The sequence below is a fragment of the Carassius auratus genome, chromosome 8, assembly GCF_003368295.1.
Source record: "Carassius auratus strain Wakin chromosome 8, ASM336829v1, whole genome shotgun sequence".
Lineage (NCBI taxonomy): Eukaryota > Metazoa > Chordata > Actinopteri > Cypriniformes > Cyprinidae > Carassius > Carassius auratus.
Genome location: NC_039250.1, coordinates 9,290,208 through 9,307,710, shown reverse-complemented (window position 1 = coordinate 9,307,710; position 17,503 = coordinate 9,290,208). Strand labels below are relative to the sequence as shown.

Sequence of the window (17,503 nt, the reverse complement as noted above, 5' to 3'; positions counted from 1 at the left end):
AAAAAGGCAAATTTATATAATATTTCGTTTCATTGTAATGGCTGCATATACACATATCCCTGAACTAAGTACATTTCTGCAGCTGTTATTATGCTTAAATGAAAACCAAAGGAGGCAGTGGTATTTTATATCCCATTTCGTTTTATTGTAAATAGGAAAATTGCAGTAGCCAAGACGAGCTGACTGAAGTTATCAAGTACGCTGCTGTTTATAGATTTACCGGACTTGCGTCGTCGCGGACATCACACTCCCGAGTCGAATGCACAAAGTCTGAACTAACTACCGAGGATGCACGTCCAAAATCAGCGTACTTAAAAAAAAAAAAAAAAAAAAAAAAAAAATCAGCAGTACTTTGTATTGAGAAACGCGCGCAGACCTACGTCACCAGTCTATTTGCCTAATCTACCCGGTACTTTACACCGCGGTGGAAACGCAGAAAGCAACAGGTCTGGGGGGAAAAAAGTTCCTGGGAAAAAAAGTTCCTGGTAAAAATGTTCCGGGTAATTTCGGTGGAAACGCGGCATAAGTCCTCAAAGAAGCCAAATGAATTTGTATTGCAAATTAGAAATTTGTATTCTAAATTATTAGCTGTTTTTCATTTCAATTTATATATTATATCATGTAGTATTTTTAGAAGCCTGTTACTTGATTCTGTTTGTATGATGTGAAAAGATTAATTGATCAATTCAACCTTTTAAGGATACATTTTTAAGGTCATTATTCCAATTTGGAGGCGGAAAGGTGCCTCCATAGTGTCATAATGTTTGCTTGTTGGTTGTAGGTGGTTCACCATGATCCGTGCCGGGGAGGAGCAGGACATTGGAACAGCCTGTACCGATTCAAACACTTGGCCACAGGAAACTATCTTGCTGCTGAAGTAAAGCCCTCCGGATTTATAGTAATCTCATATACTGTATGGTTTGATTATATTAGAAGGACTTATTTACATGATTTATTTGTGTTGCAGGAGAACCCAGGTTATAAAGAAAACAGCAATGATATAGAGGTAGGTTAAAAGGACATGTTCTGTATGCATGGTAACCAATGGTAAAACTTTCTGGTAGACATCTCACTGTATGATATCATATTTATCATATTTAGATCATGATTTTAAAAATTGTATGCAAATTGACTGTTATATAGACTGTTCCTATCTTATGTGTTCTCCTTTTCTCTCAAAAAGTCAGTTGTATTTTGTCTGTAGGTGGATAGTAGCCGTATCAAGAGAAGCCTAGGAGAGAGGATCAAATACAAGCTAGTTGCAGTGCCTCATGGGAATGACATCGCCTCTTTGTTTGAGCTGGACCCCACCACACTGCAGAAGACTGATTCATTTGTGCCTCGGTATTCAGTTCTATGCTTCACTCTCTCTCTGTTTGTTTTGCTGCATTCTGTGGGATAAATTAATTTTTATTAAGAACTTGATTAAAGGATTCCTGCCACATATTCATCTTCTCACTGTCCAACAGAAATTCTTATGTCCGATTCCGTCACCTGTGCACAAACACTTGGATCCAAAGCACCAACATTCCCATCGACATTGATGAGGAGAGGCCTATTCGATTAATGGTGAAGAACTTTCTCTGTACAGTCTGTCTAACGCTCACTTCTTAATGCTGAGAATTCTGAATATATTTACGTCTGAAACATTTAGTTAACTTAATTTTGTACCAGGTAAATTTAAAACAGAAGTTGTATGTTTTACAGCAGAATTCATTCATTTATTTGCTAAGTGTTGCATATCAAATAATTTAATAATTTTCATTCATTTAAAATAATTGGATTAATTTTATTACACTACCGTTCAAAAGTTTGTGGTCTGTAATATTTTTTAAATGTTTTTGAAAGAAATTTCTTATGCCAAGATAGATGGCAAAAATTAGCATTAACAAAAAAATGGGATAAAGAACAATAAAGACCTATTTTTCTTTTTTCTGGCTGTCATAGAGTTAATTTTCAGTGTAAATGTGAAAATGGCTGACATATTAAGGATGTATGTAGTATTTTTTTTTCTTTTTTCTCTGTATTACTCCTGTTGACTTGTTTTTTTTCTCTGTTGTATATAGTTTTTTTTTCTAAAATTCTTATGCCAAGTTTACATTTTTTTTGTAACCTGTAATAATTTTGTGAAATATTTCTACAATTTTAATAAATTTTGTGTTTTGGTATATCTATCTTAACGTAATATTTTGTACTTTTATTTTATATTTATTTTTATGTAATTTATACCGGTCATGTGAAAGCTCAATTAATTTATTTGTTTGTTTGTGGAAATTACACATTTATTTCAAGATTCTTTGATGAATAGAACACTCAAAAGAACTGTGTTTATTTCTGTATATATTTATTTGTTCCTTTTCTTTCTCCTCTGTTCCTCCTTTTCTTCTGCTAGCTGGGCACCTGCCCCACCAAAGAGGACAAGGAAGCCTTCGCCATTGTCTCTGTGCCGGTCATGGAGATTAGAGATCTAGACTTTGCAAATGATGCCAGCCTCATGTTGAGCACCGTAGTCGACAGGTTCAACTCCGGTTTCCTCAGTCCTAATGACAGAAGGTAGAGTTGACACGAAATGCAAGCACCAAAGCAGAGTCTAAGCCTGAAGGATTTTGGCCCTAAATAGCTGTTTTTTTTCACTTTGTAAATATGTGTAAAGTAAACCTATTTTAGAATATATTGTGTCAGATCTTCATGCACCTTCTCTATTCACAGGTATGCCATTAAACTGCTGGAGGATGTGGTTTTCTTTGTCGTCGATCAGTTGAACAATGGCCAGCCAGCCCTGGAGGTGACCATGAACAAGCCCAACCGAGAGAGACAGAAACTTATGAGAGAGCAGAACATTCTCAAACAGGTCAGTTGACAAATTATGGTGCTGTCTACAGCTGAAACATCATTGTTGGTGAATGATATAGTGAATGATTTATTTCTGCTTAGATATTTGGGATCATTAAAGGCCCGTTTAAACAGAGGGGCACCGATCCGCCTCTGCTGACGTTGGAAGAGCTGTCTGACCAGAAATACGCCCCTTATCAATACATGCTCCGACTGTGCTACAGGGTGCTACGTCATTCACAAGAGGACTACCGTAAGAATCAGGTACTCCAATCCATACTAACACAGGTGCACAAGAATGGTCAATTGTATGAATGGCATTCAGATTTCCTGTCACACTAGAAAGAGCCACAAGACGGCATTCAAAGATGGGGATTTGTCTTCCAGGAACACATAGCCAAGCAGTTTGGAATGATGCAGTCTCAGATCGGCTATGATATTCTGGCTGAGGACACCATCACAGCCCTGCTACACAACAACCGCAAACTGCTGGAGAAACACATCACTAAAACCGAGGTGGAGACTTTCGTCAGTCTGGTTCGAAAGAACAGGGAGCCCAGGTAAGATTAACCTTAAAATTATCCATTTTAAAAATGTGATTTATAGGTCTAATAAAAAGTAGTGGAAATGAATTAGTGCTGGCAAACAATTCATCGCATCCAAAATAAAAGTTTTTGTTTACTTGATATGTGTGTGTGTGTACTGTGCATATTTATTATGTTTGTGTAAAGACACACACTGACAGCATATATATATATATATATTTTTTTTTACGTCACACTAGAAAGAGCCACAAGATACATGTATATTAATATAAATTATATTAGATATAATATATAAATTTAACATATTTCTGTTAAATATACATGCATGTGTGTGTATTTATATATACAGTACATAATAAATATACACAGTGCACACATATTATGTAAACAAAAATGTTTATTTTGGATGCAAATAATCTGAAATTAATACAGTCTTTTAAGTTCTAAACATTTGTTTTGCTAGGGTTAAAAATGAAAATTTTGAGTGTAATGTCAATGAAAAAAATGTAATTAGCTGGAAAGGTCATATAAAGTAATGCTCAAAATGTTTGGTTATTAATTTATTGGTAAATTTTGAAGCTCCTCCTTTTTGATGCTCCTCCATTATTTTTAGGTATTCCTTCTTTTTTTTTGTCCGTAGCTTATAACACCTGTGTCTGTAAATGTCTATTCTTAGTTTATGTACTGATTTGCAGGTTTCTGGACTATCTATCGGACTTGTGTGTGTCCAATAATGTTGCGATCCCAGTAACTCAAGAGCTGATCTGTAAATGTGTGCTGGATGCCAAAAACCAGGATATTCTCATGAAAACAGAGTAAGTTTACCAAAAATTGCGTAGTGTGTCTGTCTTGGGTTATGTGCTCATGCGAGCTCTGTCTGTGTTTGTGAAGGCGGCGAGCCGCTAAAGACACACAGCACACCTCAGAGTATTTAGAAGAGTTTGGAGAGGAGGATGAAGTTTGGCTGATCTGGTCTGATAAGGAGAAGGAGAATAAGACCCATGAGAAGAGCATTCGACAGCTTGCCCAGGAGGCCCGGCAAGGGAATGTGCTTGATGAAAATGTGCTGACATATTACAGGTAATGAAAAGGAGAAATAACCAGGCCTGTCAGTTGATTAAACCCTTTGTTAAACTTTTAAATAATCAATGTGTGCTGTCAGTTTAACATGTTAATGTAGTACAGTCAGCTTTTTAGACTTAGAGCTGATTGTACTAAATGAACATGTTAAATTGACAGCAGATTATTTCACTATTTTATTATTGCTGGCAAAAAATCATCTATTTACATCTGCATGAATTTATATATATGTATATGTTTTTTTTCAGGTACCAGCTCAAACTGTTTGCACGAATGTGTTTTGATCGCCAGTATCTGGCCATAGATGAGATCTCAAAGCAGCTGGATGTGGAGCTGATTTCCCTCTGCATGATGGATGAGACTCTTCCCTTTGACCTGCGGGCGTCTTTCTGTAGACTCATGTTACATGCACACGTCGACCGTGACCCTCAGGAGCTTGTGACGCCCATCAAGTTTGCTCGTTTGTGGACCGAGATCCCCACTTCTATCAGCATCAAAGAGTGTGTTCATATACCCAGACAATCACCTTATATGACTTAATTAAGCATTTTTTTAAAGCATACTTTATTACACTATTATTCAAAAGTTTGGTGTTGGTAAGATTTTCTTCGTTTTTTTTAATTCACCCAAACTGCATATATGTGACCCTGGACCACAAAACCTTAAGTGTCTTAAGTGTCAAGTGTTAAGTGTTTGAGATGTATACATCATAATGTCATCACAACATTAGCTTTCTATTGATGCATTGTTTATTAGGATATGACAAAATTTGGCCGGGAGACAACTATTTGAAAATCTGAAATCTGAGGATGCAAAAAAAATCTAAATACTGAGAAATTCACCTTTAAAGTTGTCCAAATTAATTCTTCGCAATGCATATTACTAATCAAAAATGAAATGTTGATATATTTACGGTACAAAATATCTTTATAGAACATGATCTTTACTTAATATCCTAATGATTTTTGGATTAAAGAAAAATCTATAATTTTGACCCATACAATGTATTTTTGGCTATTGCTACAAATATACCCCAGCGATGTAAGACTGGTTTTGTGGTCCGGGGTCACATATATTTTAATAATATATAAAAAAATGTGATTTATCACTGTGATGGCAAAACTGAATGTTAAGCAGTCATCTAATATACTGAATAAATATTTAATTTATTTTGAAAAAAGAAATTATCCCAACCTTTTGAAAGATAGTGTATGTAAAGACATTAAACTTTTTTTTAAATAGCAGTATGCAATCACTGTTTAAACAATGAAAGGTGTAATTACACTGTTTTCTGTTGTAGTTATGACTCTCACTTGGACTATTCACGAGACAATAAAAAGAACAAGTTTGCCAATACGATGGCTTTTATGGAGGAGTACCTCAACAACGTTCTCATCGATGACCTGCCTTTTGCCAATGAGGAGAAAAACAAGCTTACATATGAGGTACAGTTATATATTAAAACATGTAAATGCTAACACTAATATTCCTAAATGACTTTCACATATTTGCTTTTTTTACATTGTGTGTAGGTGGTGAGCTTGGCGAGACATCTCATCTACTTTGGGTTCTACAGTTTTTTTGAGCTTCTGAGGTTGACCCGCACCCTCCTGGGAATCATAGACTGCACTCCGAGTAATGCTAACATCAGTCCAGTGTTTAGTGATGATGGCAGTGGTTAGTATTCAAAAACTAGCTTACAGACTGAATGACACAACTAAACATCCTAGAGTCCAAAATGGCCAATTGAAATGTTTCGTCTTACTAGGTAAGAATGTTAGACGATCCATTCATGGCATGGGGCAGATGATGTCCACCATGGTGCTAAACCGCAAGCCATCCCAGTTCCCCGGCCCTGGTCGCCCTGGTGCTCTAGACAACCAGGCCGGCAGTAAAGATAGCATTGACACACAGGACATCACTGTCATGGACACCAAACTGAAGATCCTGGAGATATTACAGGTAGATGCTGTCGAATATGGCAACAGCTTAATGCTCTCAGTGCTGGCAATTTCGGAAAATCCTAATGGTTTTGTGCAGTTCATCCTCAGTGTACGCCTGGACTATCGGATTTCCTTCATGCTCTCCGTCTTCAAGAAGGAGTTTGTGGAAGTCTATCCTATGGGTGATGCAGATGCAACACATCATACGGAGCATGAGGGTAATGATGTTTAGATAAATAGTCAACTCTTGTAAGTGTCACAACCTGACTACTAATCAAATAACATTTATAATATTAATAGAATCGATCAACTACTACTAATCTACTAATCCCTCTACCCTTGTTTTCATTTTTGTGTTTGTCTCAGAGCCTCGTTCTGGTGAGAGTGGCAATGTTTCATCATTACTTGATTCTTAAAATTAATTCCAGAAAGGTGTAGTGTGTAATTTTGTTTTGTTCACTAAATATGCTCAATATGCAAAACAACTATTAGTAAGTCATTATTACATGGAAAATCCTGTTTGATTTCTGCAGATCCATATGATGCCTCTAGTGGCTCAGAAATTACACACTTCAACTTTAATGGATGTCCATTTTAAATCTAATTAAATTTAGTTTAGAAGTATGAGTAGCTTGAGTTTGTTTTCTGATTGTACATTTGTGTACTGATATTTTAAACAGCTTCCATCAACCTCCAGCACATTGGAGAGCAGGCAGAGGCCATGTTTGGGATTGGGTACGTCATTGAACAATTAATTCTATTTCCACATGACTGTTCATCATGTGTGTGACCCTTGTGCTGTGTGACCTCTCTTTGACTTTATCCTGACCATAAAGGAAAGGAAACAGCATTCTGGAAGTGGACGATGAAGGGGGACGAATGTTTCTGCGTGTTCTGATCCACCTCATCATGCACGACTACCCTCCGCTGGTTTCCGGGGCCTTACAGTTGCTCTTCAAGCACTTCAGTCAAAGACAAGAAGTCCTCCACACCTTTAAACAGGTAGAATGTACAGCCCATTTAAACATATACAAACAACTTGCTTTTATTGACCTCGAGGTAACACCATTCTGCAGGAAAATCACATCCCTAGGTTTGCAAAATGGGCTGACAGTACAATTGACATTTGACTTCTCATTTGCATGCAGCAAATCACAGTTCCTGTGGCACAAAATGAAAAAGTACTGGTGGTTAAAATGCAAACCCTTTGGTAAAGATCAAAATCAAAAAAGTTCTTCATCCTGCTGTGTTTGTTCCCCTCAGGTCCAGCTTCTCATTTCAACTCAGGATGTGGACAACTACAAACTCATAAAACAAGATCTGGATCTTCTGCGCACCATGGTGGAGAAGTCGGAGCTTTGGGTCATAAAAAAAAGTAGCTCTGGGGGAGATGGGAAGAAAGACAAAAAAGACAAGAAAGACAAAAAAGACAAAAAAGAGGCTGCGCCTGTGAGTCATGCATGTGGGATTATGTATAACAGGATAATTAGGTGAAAGAAGCTTATTTTTATTTGCCTTTTCATGCAGGCATCTCCGCAGGAGGAGACCGATACAAAGAAACAGAATGTTGAAAAGAGCAATGAAAGCTACCAGAATGTCAAAGAGGTGATGTTCTAAGTGTATTTGTCTGTTGATCAATGATACATTAGATTAATTACAGTGGGGTCTAAAAGTCTGAGATAGTATATTGCACTACTGTTCCAAAAATTGGGGACAAAAAAACTGATTTTTTAAATTTAATTAATACTTTTATTAAGCAAGAATTGATCAAAAGTGACAGTAGACATTTATAATGTTGCAAATAAATGCTTCTGAACTTTCTATTCATCAAAGAAAATTGATGTTTTCCACAAAAATGTTAAGCTGTGCAACTGATTTCAACATTGATAATCAGAATATGAATAAACAAATTAGAATTATTTTGGAAGGATCATGTTACATTGAAGACTAAGATAATGGTAGCTGAAAATTCTGATAAATTAACATTTTAAAGTTTCACAATAACACTGTATTTTTTGCCTAAACATTAAAAAAATTTTTTTACTGACCTCAAACATTTGAACAGCATATTATGATAACTTAAGTTATTACTTTTTTTGTATGCACATTTATGCAGCTTTTTTATTTTGTGTTCATTGTGTAGTATATATAAATGTGTAAACACGGATGGAACCAGTATTTTTTGTAATAATGAAATCTTTTCTCTGATCTCCAGATTTTAGAGCGTTTGAATAAGATGTGCAGTTCAGGTGTATTTAAGAAACAACAAAGGCTATTGAAGAACATGGGTGCCCACAAAGTTATGCTTGACCTGTTGCAGATCTCCTATGATCGGGTTTGTGGTCTTTTTCTTTTTTTTTAAGCAGATAAAATCTGTGGTCTGTGTGAAGTATGGTCTTGGCCATGTCCCTCACTAAACAAGTGAATTTTTTTGTTCTTTTTTTTCTTTTAACAGAATGACACCAAAATGCAGGAAATCATCAAGTACACGCACCTGTTCTTACAGAAGTTCTGCACAGGGAATCTGGAGAACCAAAACCTCCTCCATAAACACCTCAGCCTCTTTCTCACACCTGGGGTGAGTGCAAAGTATGTTGCTTTAAATAGCCTAAGATGCTTATCGTGCTTTCATTGTGGTCTCTTTTCTGGTTTTTGTTTTGTCTCTCTCAGCTCCTAGAGGCAGAAACAATGCAGCACATTTTCAGTAATAATTACCAGCTCTGTTCTGAGATCAGCGAGTCTGTGCTGCATCATTTCATCCATTGCCTGGCCACACATGGCCGCCACATTCAGTACCTCAACTTTCTGCACACCATCATTAAGGCAGAGGGGAAATATGTGAAGAAATGTCAAGACATGATCATGACTGAGGTTTGTTAATGTGATCGAAAATAGAGTAACCTTGAGTTATTGAACATCATGTATTCCTTTTAACCATTTGTAATCATTTCAAGAAATTGTATATAACTAATATAATTTTTTGGGGGGGGGATATATTTGTTTGGTGTGATGTTGATGTTTTTTGATATTCTATTAATATTTTTTTTGATGTTTTGCATTGTATTATTGGTAATTTTTCAAGAAAATGTTCATTCAGTTGATGGTATATAGTGTACAAGACATCAGCATGACCTGTGTCGGATGCCATCTTTTTTTCTCCCTTAGCTCACAAGTGCGGGTGATGACGTGGTCGTCTTCTACAATGATGGCACATCATTTGACACCATGGTGGAACTGATGACACAGTCTAGGGAAGGGGTGAAGGACGACAGCCCTCTACGGTACCATATTTCTCTGGTAGAGCTGCTGGCTGCATGTGCGGAGGGCAAAAACGTCTACACGGAGATCAAGTGCACATCTCTGCTGCCCCTGGAGGACATGGTGAAAGTAATCACCCATGAAGACTGTATCACAGAGGTAATCAGATGATGGTAGACATGAAATGAAAGTGCTTGTTTCTTTCTTTTTTTCACTTGTCCTGAATAATATTATCTTCAGCCTTCCAATATTTGTTTGTTACAAGAGCCAGTTAATGGATTAAATTACACGATCATCTATAGCATGAACATGTTTGGCGGGAAAACCGAAAAGCCAGGAATTTAGGAATCTCCTCTGTTTCATGCAGGTGAAAATCGCATATGTAAACTTTGTGAACCACTGCTATGTAGACACAGAAGTGGAGATGAAAGAGATCTACACCAGCAACCACATCTGGAAGCTGTTTGACAGCTTCACTGTAGATATGGCTAGGGTAAGTCTACTGATGCTAGGTAAGATGTGCGTAAGAATAAAGAGTTTCATTAATTTGGTTTCGTTGGAATTACAGGTGTGCTCCAACCGTGAGAAACGCATGTCAGACCCTGTGCTGGAGAAGTATGTGATTCAAGTGGTTTTAGACACTATAAATGCCTTCTTCAGCTCTCCCTTCTCAGAGAACAGCACAAGCACAGAGGTGAGGCATCATATTTATTATTACAATTCACCATTTGATTATTTAATCATATTTGAGGCACAATAGTCATATTTCTGGTCTGCCACATCAGCCTTTATTCATTGTGATTTACTACAGATTTTTACACATTTTTACAGAAGTGTCTAAAGCATTTTAGAGTTTTCTAGAGTTTTAGTCAAAGGAATTGCCAAAAAATTCAACACTATTCATGTTTAATTAGAATTCACTAGTTCCAGGTAAATAAACCTGGAAAAAGTTTAGAGAAGTTTTTTTGGTTTTGAAAGATGTTCTTTTATTGGAACAAAATTACAGTAATTTTGTGAAATATTATTACAGTTTAAAAACAAAGTTCCCTATCAGTCGGTCACTACGAGTTATGAATTATGAATTTAAGAGAAAACGGCAATGAAAATTGGCTAGTGGATTAACACACCTGTGCCGACGGGTATAAATAGGGTGACAGGTGCATCCACTCATTAGATTTTTGCTTCGGAGCCGAGTGGTTGTATGAAAGCTGTTATACTCCACAAAGCCATTCATCTGCTGTGTCGGGAAGCTGTTCTGGTTGGCGGTACGGCGCAAACAGCGGTGTCCCTTTCAGCGATTCCCCTGAGTGCTTCAACTAAGAGAGCAGATTTCCTAAAAGAGCAAATCGCGGACGATTCGCGTTTTCTTCAAGACGCCGTTTCGTCCGCGTCCTTCTGGATGCGGTCGTTTCCTGTTCTCTGACACGGCCACGTTCGCTCTCTTCCGTGTCTGGACATTCAGCACGCTGAAGGCGCGTTCGTGGATGGTTCATGCACGCACTGCGTGTGTGACCATGGCAACGCTGTGATCGCGTCTCCCCTTTCTTAAAGGGAAGGGAGCAGACCCCTCTGTCACTACCCGTTATGGTTTCTCTGTCTCGAGCAGAGGACCGCCGGCTAGTGCTCTGGGAGATTTGAAGGTGACAGTGAAAGCTTCTCCGCCGGGCCACGCCCCACGGACCTCTTACCCCTTCCGCAGTGTTTGTCCTGTGCGGCTGCTGGGTGATTTTGCTGGGCTGTCTTATGGCAGTCCCAACGGGTCATTCAGTTTGCCGCCGGAGATCAGATGTCGATTGCAGCATCGGGGATGGGCTGTTGACCTCTCTGGATGAAGATTCGGCGGGGCTGCCCCCCTCGGGTGTTGTCGCCACTGCCGAATTGGACCCAGAGTTGACAGCCGTGCTTGCCCGGGCAGCTGTGAGCATCAGGATGGAGGTGAATGCACCGCCCAGCCCTGAGTGCTCATGGCTGTTTGATTGGTTCTCGGTGTGGAGCGCGACTCACAACCGCGTTTTACTCTGGTTCCTTTCTTCCCGGATGTGCATGGGGAAGTGATGTAGTCGTGGATGGCCCCTTTTACGGCCGGAAGCAGCTCATTTCGTTCCTCCGTCCTCACTACCCTCGATGGCGGGGCAGCTAGGGGTGCGTTGACATTCCCCAGCAGGAGAGTGCGATTGCGGTGCACTTGTGTCCGCAAAACGCCGCCACTGGGATGGTCCGCGCCTCTCACCCAAGGCCTGTAAGCTGTCGGCCGCACTCGCTACCAAGGCTTACAGTGCTGTGGGCCAAGCTGTCTCTGCTTTGCATGCCAAGGCTATCCTGCAAACCCAACAAACCAAGGCTTTAACAAATGCACAAAGGTAGGACCAACCCGAGGTTGATGCAGGAGCTGCGCATGGCGACTGACCTCCCCCTTCTGGGTGACGGAAGTCACAACGCAGTCCCTCGGGTAGGCGATGTCCACTCTGGTGGTCCAGTAGTGCCGTTTCAGGTTCAGCCTGGTCTGTATGAGAGACATTGACAAAGTGCATTTTCTCGATGCTCCCATGTCCCAGGCTGTCCTGTGTGGCGACGCTGTCAGGGGCTGTGCCCAGTAGTTCCTGACAGAACAACAGCAGACTGAGGCCATACAGCACGTCTCGCCACGACGTGATCCTCCGGTTGCCACCATTCCGTCACAGGCAGTACCTCAGCCTGCTCGTCGCCGTGGGCGCCTCCCTGCGTCCTCCACACCAGCTCCGCCCCGTGCTGAGAGTTCTTCGAGGCCGGCGCGTCGAGCCCCGTGCAGGAGAGCGGCGCCCACCATGTCACTCCAGGCTGCGTAGTCCTCAAAGAGGTCGACTAAACGGCCCTGACACGGGCAACTCGGAGATGTGGGAATCTGCTCTTCAGGAGCTGGGGAAGACAGCGCCACTCCTTCCCCCAGGGGAGGGCCAGGTGGAAAATCTTCAGTTATGTTTCTTTCTGTTCCGCCGCTGGTCAAATGGCCAGTGGCACCCACTTTTTCAATGAAAGAGCAATTTCCCTTTCCTCCGAGTTGCAAGGCTCGTGGGTTGACGATGAGCGACGCACTGCCTCCTCATTCTCACCCACGACGCCCCCTTTTGCCAGCGGTCGAGAGGTCGCGGTTCGGAGACGCAACGCCTCTCCACGCGTCTCTGGCCAGTTCCTCCGGGAACACGGGAGTGTGGCTGTGATGACCCAGGACGCAATGCCTTCTGGGCCTTCCGACACGACTTCCCATCGCTGCACCACTGTGGGTATGTCGACTGTCTCTTTGGTGCCACTTGTACGGAGTATGGGAGCGTGGCTTGCGCTGCCCAACCCGTCACGCTGGCTCATCCGGACGGTCCGAATCGGCTACGCGATTCAGTTCGCCCGGCGACCCCCCAAGTTCAATGGCGTGCTCGAGACTTCGGTGGCAGTCCGGGACGCCTCTGTCTTGCGCGAGGACATTGCTGTCCTGCTGGCGAAGGATGCAATCGAGCCGGTCCCTCCAGCCGAGATGAGGACGGGGTTTTACTGCCCTTACTTCATCGTACCCAAGAAAAGCGGTGGCCTTCGGCCTATCCTGGATCTGCGAGTCTTGAATCGGGCCCTACACAAGCTCCCGTTCAGGATGTTGACGCAGAAACGCATTATCAAATGCGTCCAGCCCCAGGACTGGTTTGCAGCGATCGACCTGAAGGATGCGTACTTTCATGTCTCGATCCTCCCTTGTCACAGACCGTTTCTACGCTTTGCTTTCGAGGGTCAGGCATGGCAGTACAAGGTCCTCCCCTTCGGGCTCTCCCTGTCCCCCCGTGTCTTCACGAAGGTCGCGGAGGGCGCCCTTGCCCCACTCTGGGAAGTGGGCATCAGGATCCTCAACTATCTCGATGACTGGCTCATTATGGCCCGGTCCCGAGAAGAGTTGTGCGATCACTGGGACTTCGTGCTCCGGCACCTCAGTCAGTTGGGGCTTCAGGTCAACCGAGAGAAGAGCAAGCTCTCCCCTGTGCAGAGAATCTCTTATCTCGGTATGGAGTTAGACTCGGTGAGTATGACGGCACATCTCACCAGCAAGCGTGCCCAGTCAGTGCTGAACTGCCTGAGTTCCTTCAGAGGCAGGACAGTGGTACCACTGAAACACTTTCAGAGGCTCCTGGGGGATATGGCATCCGCAGCCGCAGTTACGCCGCTCGGGTTGCTTCATATGAGGCCACTTCAGCACTGGTTACACTCCCGAGTCCCGAGATGGGCATGGCGCCGCGGTACACATTGTGTCACCGTCACACTGATGTGTCGCCACCTATTCAGCACCTGGTCGGACCTTGCTTTTCTACGGGCCGGCGTGCCCTCAGAACAAGTGTCCCGGCATGTTGTTTTCACAACAGATGCCTCCAACTCGGGCTGGGGCGTGAGAGGCAGCTTCAGGGTCCTGGACAGGACCTCGACTGCTTTGGCACATCAACTGCCTGGAGTTGCTGGCAGTGATTCTAGCTTTGCGACGGTTTCATCCGCTGGTGCTGGACAAGCACGTGCTGGTCCGCACAGACAACACTGCGGCTGTTTCGTACATCAACCGACAGGGCGGTCTACGATCACGTCGCATGTCTCAACTCGCCCGCCATCTCCTCCTCTGGAGTCAGACGTGGCTCAAGTCGCTGCGCGCTGTCCACATCCCGGGGGAGCTCAATCGTGCAGCCGATGCGCTCTCACGACAGCTCACTTTCCCCGGGGAATGGCGACTCCTTCCCCAGACGGTCCAGCTGATCTGGAGTCGATTCGGGGAAGCCCAGGTAGACCTGTTTGCTTCCCACGAGTCCTCCCACAGCCAGATGTACTTCACGCAAGTATGCGTTTCCCCCAGTGAGCCTGCTCGCACAGACACTGTGCAAGGTCAGGGAGGACGAGAAACAGGTCCTGTTGGTTGCGCCTTACTGGCCCACCTGGACCTGGTTTTCGGAACTCATGCTCCTCGTGACAGCCCCTCCCTGGCGCATCCCCCTGAGGAGAGACCTTCTATCTCAGGGGCTTGGCACCATTTGGCACCTGCGTCCAGATCTCTGGAACCTCCACGTGTGGCTTCTAGACGGGACGCGGCAGACCTAAGTGATCTGCCCCCAGCGGTGGTAGACACTATCACTCAGGCTAGAGCCCCTTCTACGAGGCAGGCCTATGCTCTGAAGTGGAGTCTGTTCACGAATTGGTGTTCTTCTCACCGAGAAGACCCCTGGAGATGCCCGGTCAGAGTCGTGCTTTCTTTCCTGCAAGAAAGGCTGGAGCGTTTGAGCCGCTGGATTCGGTCGAGCTGAAGCTCCTGTCTCTCAAGACAGCGCTCCTGATCGCGCTCACTTCCATCAAGAGGGTCGGGGACCTCCAAGCATTTTCGGTAAGTGAAGAGTGCCTTGTGTTCGGGCCGGCCTACTCTCACGTTGTCTTGAGACCCCGGCCTGGATACGTGCCCAAGGTTCCCACCACTCCCTTCCGAGACCAGGTGGTGAACCTGCAAGCGCTGCCCATGGAGGAGGCAGATCCAGCCTTGTCGTTGCTGTGTCCCGTAAGAGCACTTCGCATGTACGTGGACCGCACCCAGAGCTTTAGAAGCTCTGAGCAGCTCCTGGTCTGCTTTGGAGGTCAGCAGAAGGGGAAGGCTGTCTCTAAGCAGAGGTTGGCCCACTGGATAGTGGATGCCAACGCCTTGGCTTACCATTCCCAAGGCGAGCCGTGCCCCCTGGGGGTGAGGGCCCACTCCACACGGAATGTGGCCTCCTCCTATGCGTTGGCGCACATCGCCTCTCTGGCAGACATCTGTCGAACTGCGGGCTGGGCGACACCTAACACCTTTGCGAGGTTTTACAACCTCCGTGTAGAGCCAGTTTCTTCCCGTGTGTTGGGTAACAGGTAATTGGTTGGGTAAAAGGGTTGGCTGGGTGTCTCGCCTGCTGCGCCATTCCCCCTAACATGGGGATGTGAGCGCCTTCTTCTCCCAGTAGAGTTCCCCGGTTGGCGTACCCTGGTCGAGCATCCTCCAGCACCCTCGGCGTCAGACTTGGCGGAGCAGTCTGTCACCAGGCCCAGTACTGGTGTTAGCATGCCCGGAGCCCAGTCAGCCCCTGTACTGTGTCCATATGGCTGGGTTCCCTACGGGTAATCTCATATGTGTATTCTTCCACGGTAAGGTTTCCCTCTTGGCAAACCCGTGTCTTCCCTTGACAGACCGTTCTGTCAGTCTCTTCTGGCAGTCGTTCCATCCCTACTCCAAGGTAGGACCTGCCTCAGGATCCCCTTCCATATGTAGTACTGCCCCCTGGGTCAGTCCAAATCGGTATATCAACATGTCACCTCCCTACGGGTAGGATGTGGTCTCCGTAGCGACCTTTCCTAAAGGCTCGCTTCCCCATTGTCTTGCCAGCTTGAAATCCCTTCCATTTATTTTATGTGGGCAGAACAGCAGCATGGCCTTCTCCAGCAGTATGGCCTTCTCCAGCAGCGATGTACTCACCCTTTGGCCCCTTCGGTACCAAGGTCAGTGAATTTGCGCTGGGGCTTTGGGAAGGTTACGACCTTAAGCGTAGCTTTTGTGGCAGGCCAGGGCTTGTCAACAATTGCAGCGCCACAGGGTTGTGACGAGGTTCAGTTTGTGGCGTTTTTCATAGGACCCCATTTGTCGGTCGACATAACTCGTAGTGACCGACAGATAGGGAACATCTCGGTTACGTACGTAACCCTCGTTCCCTGATGGAGGGAACGGAGACGTTATGTCCCCATGCCACAACCTTGAACCATTCGCTGTTGCCGGGACACGTTCTCGGCTCCTCAGCGTAAAACCTAATGAGTGGATGTACCTGTCGCCCTATTTATACCCGTCGGCACGGGAGTGGCTCAGGTGTGTTAATCCACTAGCCAATTTTCATTGGCGTTTTCTATTAAATTTAGAGATGATTGGCCTCCCAAGTGAGACCCCATTTGTCGGTCGTTTTTTTTTAAATGAAATGTAAATCATTATTCCAGTGTCACATGATCCTTCAGAAATCTTTCTAAAATGCTGATTTGGTGCTCAAGAAACGTGTATTATTATCAGTGTTTAATACAGTTGTGTTGCTTAATATTTTTGATGAACAAAGTTCAAAATAACAGCATTTATTTAAAAAAGAAATTTGCAACAATTTAAAAGTTTTTACTTTTACTTTTGATGAATTGAATGCCATCGCTGAATAAAAGTATTAAGTTAAAATTCACATTTAATTCTCCAGGTTTCTCTTTCTCCCATTCATTTTCTCTTTCTTTTGTCTCATTCAGGCTCATCACAACATTGTTCAGCATCTGATGCAGTCTACCATGCGTCTGTTAGATAGTCCCTGGCTACAGCCACAACAAAAAGTCCAGGTCGAAGCCTGCATCCGAACTCTGGCAGTCACAAGTAGGTCAACTTGCTTTTTAAGAGAGTAGACAAATTCTAAGGCATACAAAAAGAAAAAACAAATATTTTACAGGCCTAAAATGTGGCAGGAGTTTCAGTTCTCCTATATAGTAAAGGTTTTTGGAGGGTGACCAGACATCTTATTTGTTCCCACAGCTAAGAGTCGCTCCATCCCTCTGCCGGTAGAGTTGGAGGCTCATGTCAATATGATGTTGAGTCACATTAATGCCCTCACAGTGTCTCGCACCGGCCAGATCAACAAAACTCTGTCACGCCTCACACGGCCTGCTGCTCCCACCAACCCCTGGGACTACAAAAACATCATTGAGAAACTACAGGTGCCTATATACATTTGTGCCTACTTAATCTCCTTTTAGATTTTGGAACCAAGTTATTCCAAAATAAATTATTATAAAAATAAAAAAAAGTGTTTGTCAAAA

At 43.6% G+C, this 17,503-nt stretch overlaps 1 protein-coding gene across 3 annotated transcripts in view; it reads left to right on the top strand.

Moving 5' to 3' along the window:
- Positions 1-17,503, top strand: part of LOC113107211 (inositol 1,4,5-trisphosphate receptor type 3-like) — a 33,737-nt gene that overhangs the window by 7,484 nt on the left and 8,750 nt on the right. The window contains exons 9-36 of one of the 3 annotated variants that reach the window (XM_026269559.1): positions 782-877; positions 968-1,006; positions 1,205-1,344; positions 1,470-1,569; positions 2,393-2,553; positions 2,710-2,851; positions 2,935-3,096; positions 3,220-3,392; positions 4,073-4,192; positions 4,269-4,457; positions 4,706-4,957; positions 5,758-5,902; positions 5,990-6,134; positions 6,226-6,419; positions 6,498-6,618; positions 6,767-6,778; positions 7,081-7,135; positions 7,237-7,402; positions 7,664-7,849; positions 7,928-8,005; positions 8,616-8,735; positions 8,856-8,978; positions 9,071-9,271; positions 9,566-9,817; positions 10,026-10,151; positions 10,227-10,352; positions 16,943-17,063; positions 17,220-17,401. In XM_026269559.1, the coding sequence (XP_026125344.1) occupies positions 782-877; positions 968-1,006; positions 1,205-1,344; positions 1,470-1,569; positions 2,393-2,553; positions 2,710-2,851; positions 2,935-3,096; positions 3,220-3,392; positions 4,073-4,192; positions 4,269-4,457; positions 4,706-4,957; positions 5,758-5,902; positions 5,990-6,134; positions 6,226-6,419; positions 6,498-6,618; positions 6,767-6,778; positions 7,081-7,135; positions 7,237-7,402; positions 7,664-7,849; positions 7,928-8,005; positions 8,616-8,735; positions 8,856-8,978; positions 9,071-9,271; positions 9,566-9,817; positions 10,026-10,151; positions 10,227-10,352; positions 16,943-17,063; positions 17,220-17,401 (3,927 nt within the window). Of the gene's footprint in view, positions 1-781; positions 1,007-1,204; positions 1,345-1,469; positions 1,570-2,392; positions 2,554-2,709; positions 2,852-2,934; positions 3,097-3,219; positions 3,393-4,072; positions 4,193-4,268; positions 4,458-4,705; positions 4,958-5,757; positions 5,903-5,989; positions 6,135-6,225; positions 6,420-6,497; positions 6,619-6,766; positions 6,779-7,080; positions 7,136-7,236; positions 7,403-7,663; positions 7,850-7,927; positions 8,006-8,615; positions 8,736-8,855; positions 8,979-9,070; positions 9,272-9,565; positions 9,818-10,025; positions 10,152-10,226; positions 10,353-16,942; positions 17,064-17,219; positions 17,402-17,503 lie in introns of all 3 variants that reach the window. The other 2 variants (XM_026269557.1, XM_026269560.1) reach the window with 2 other exon arrangements.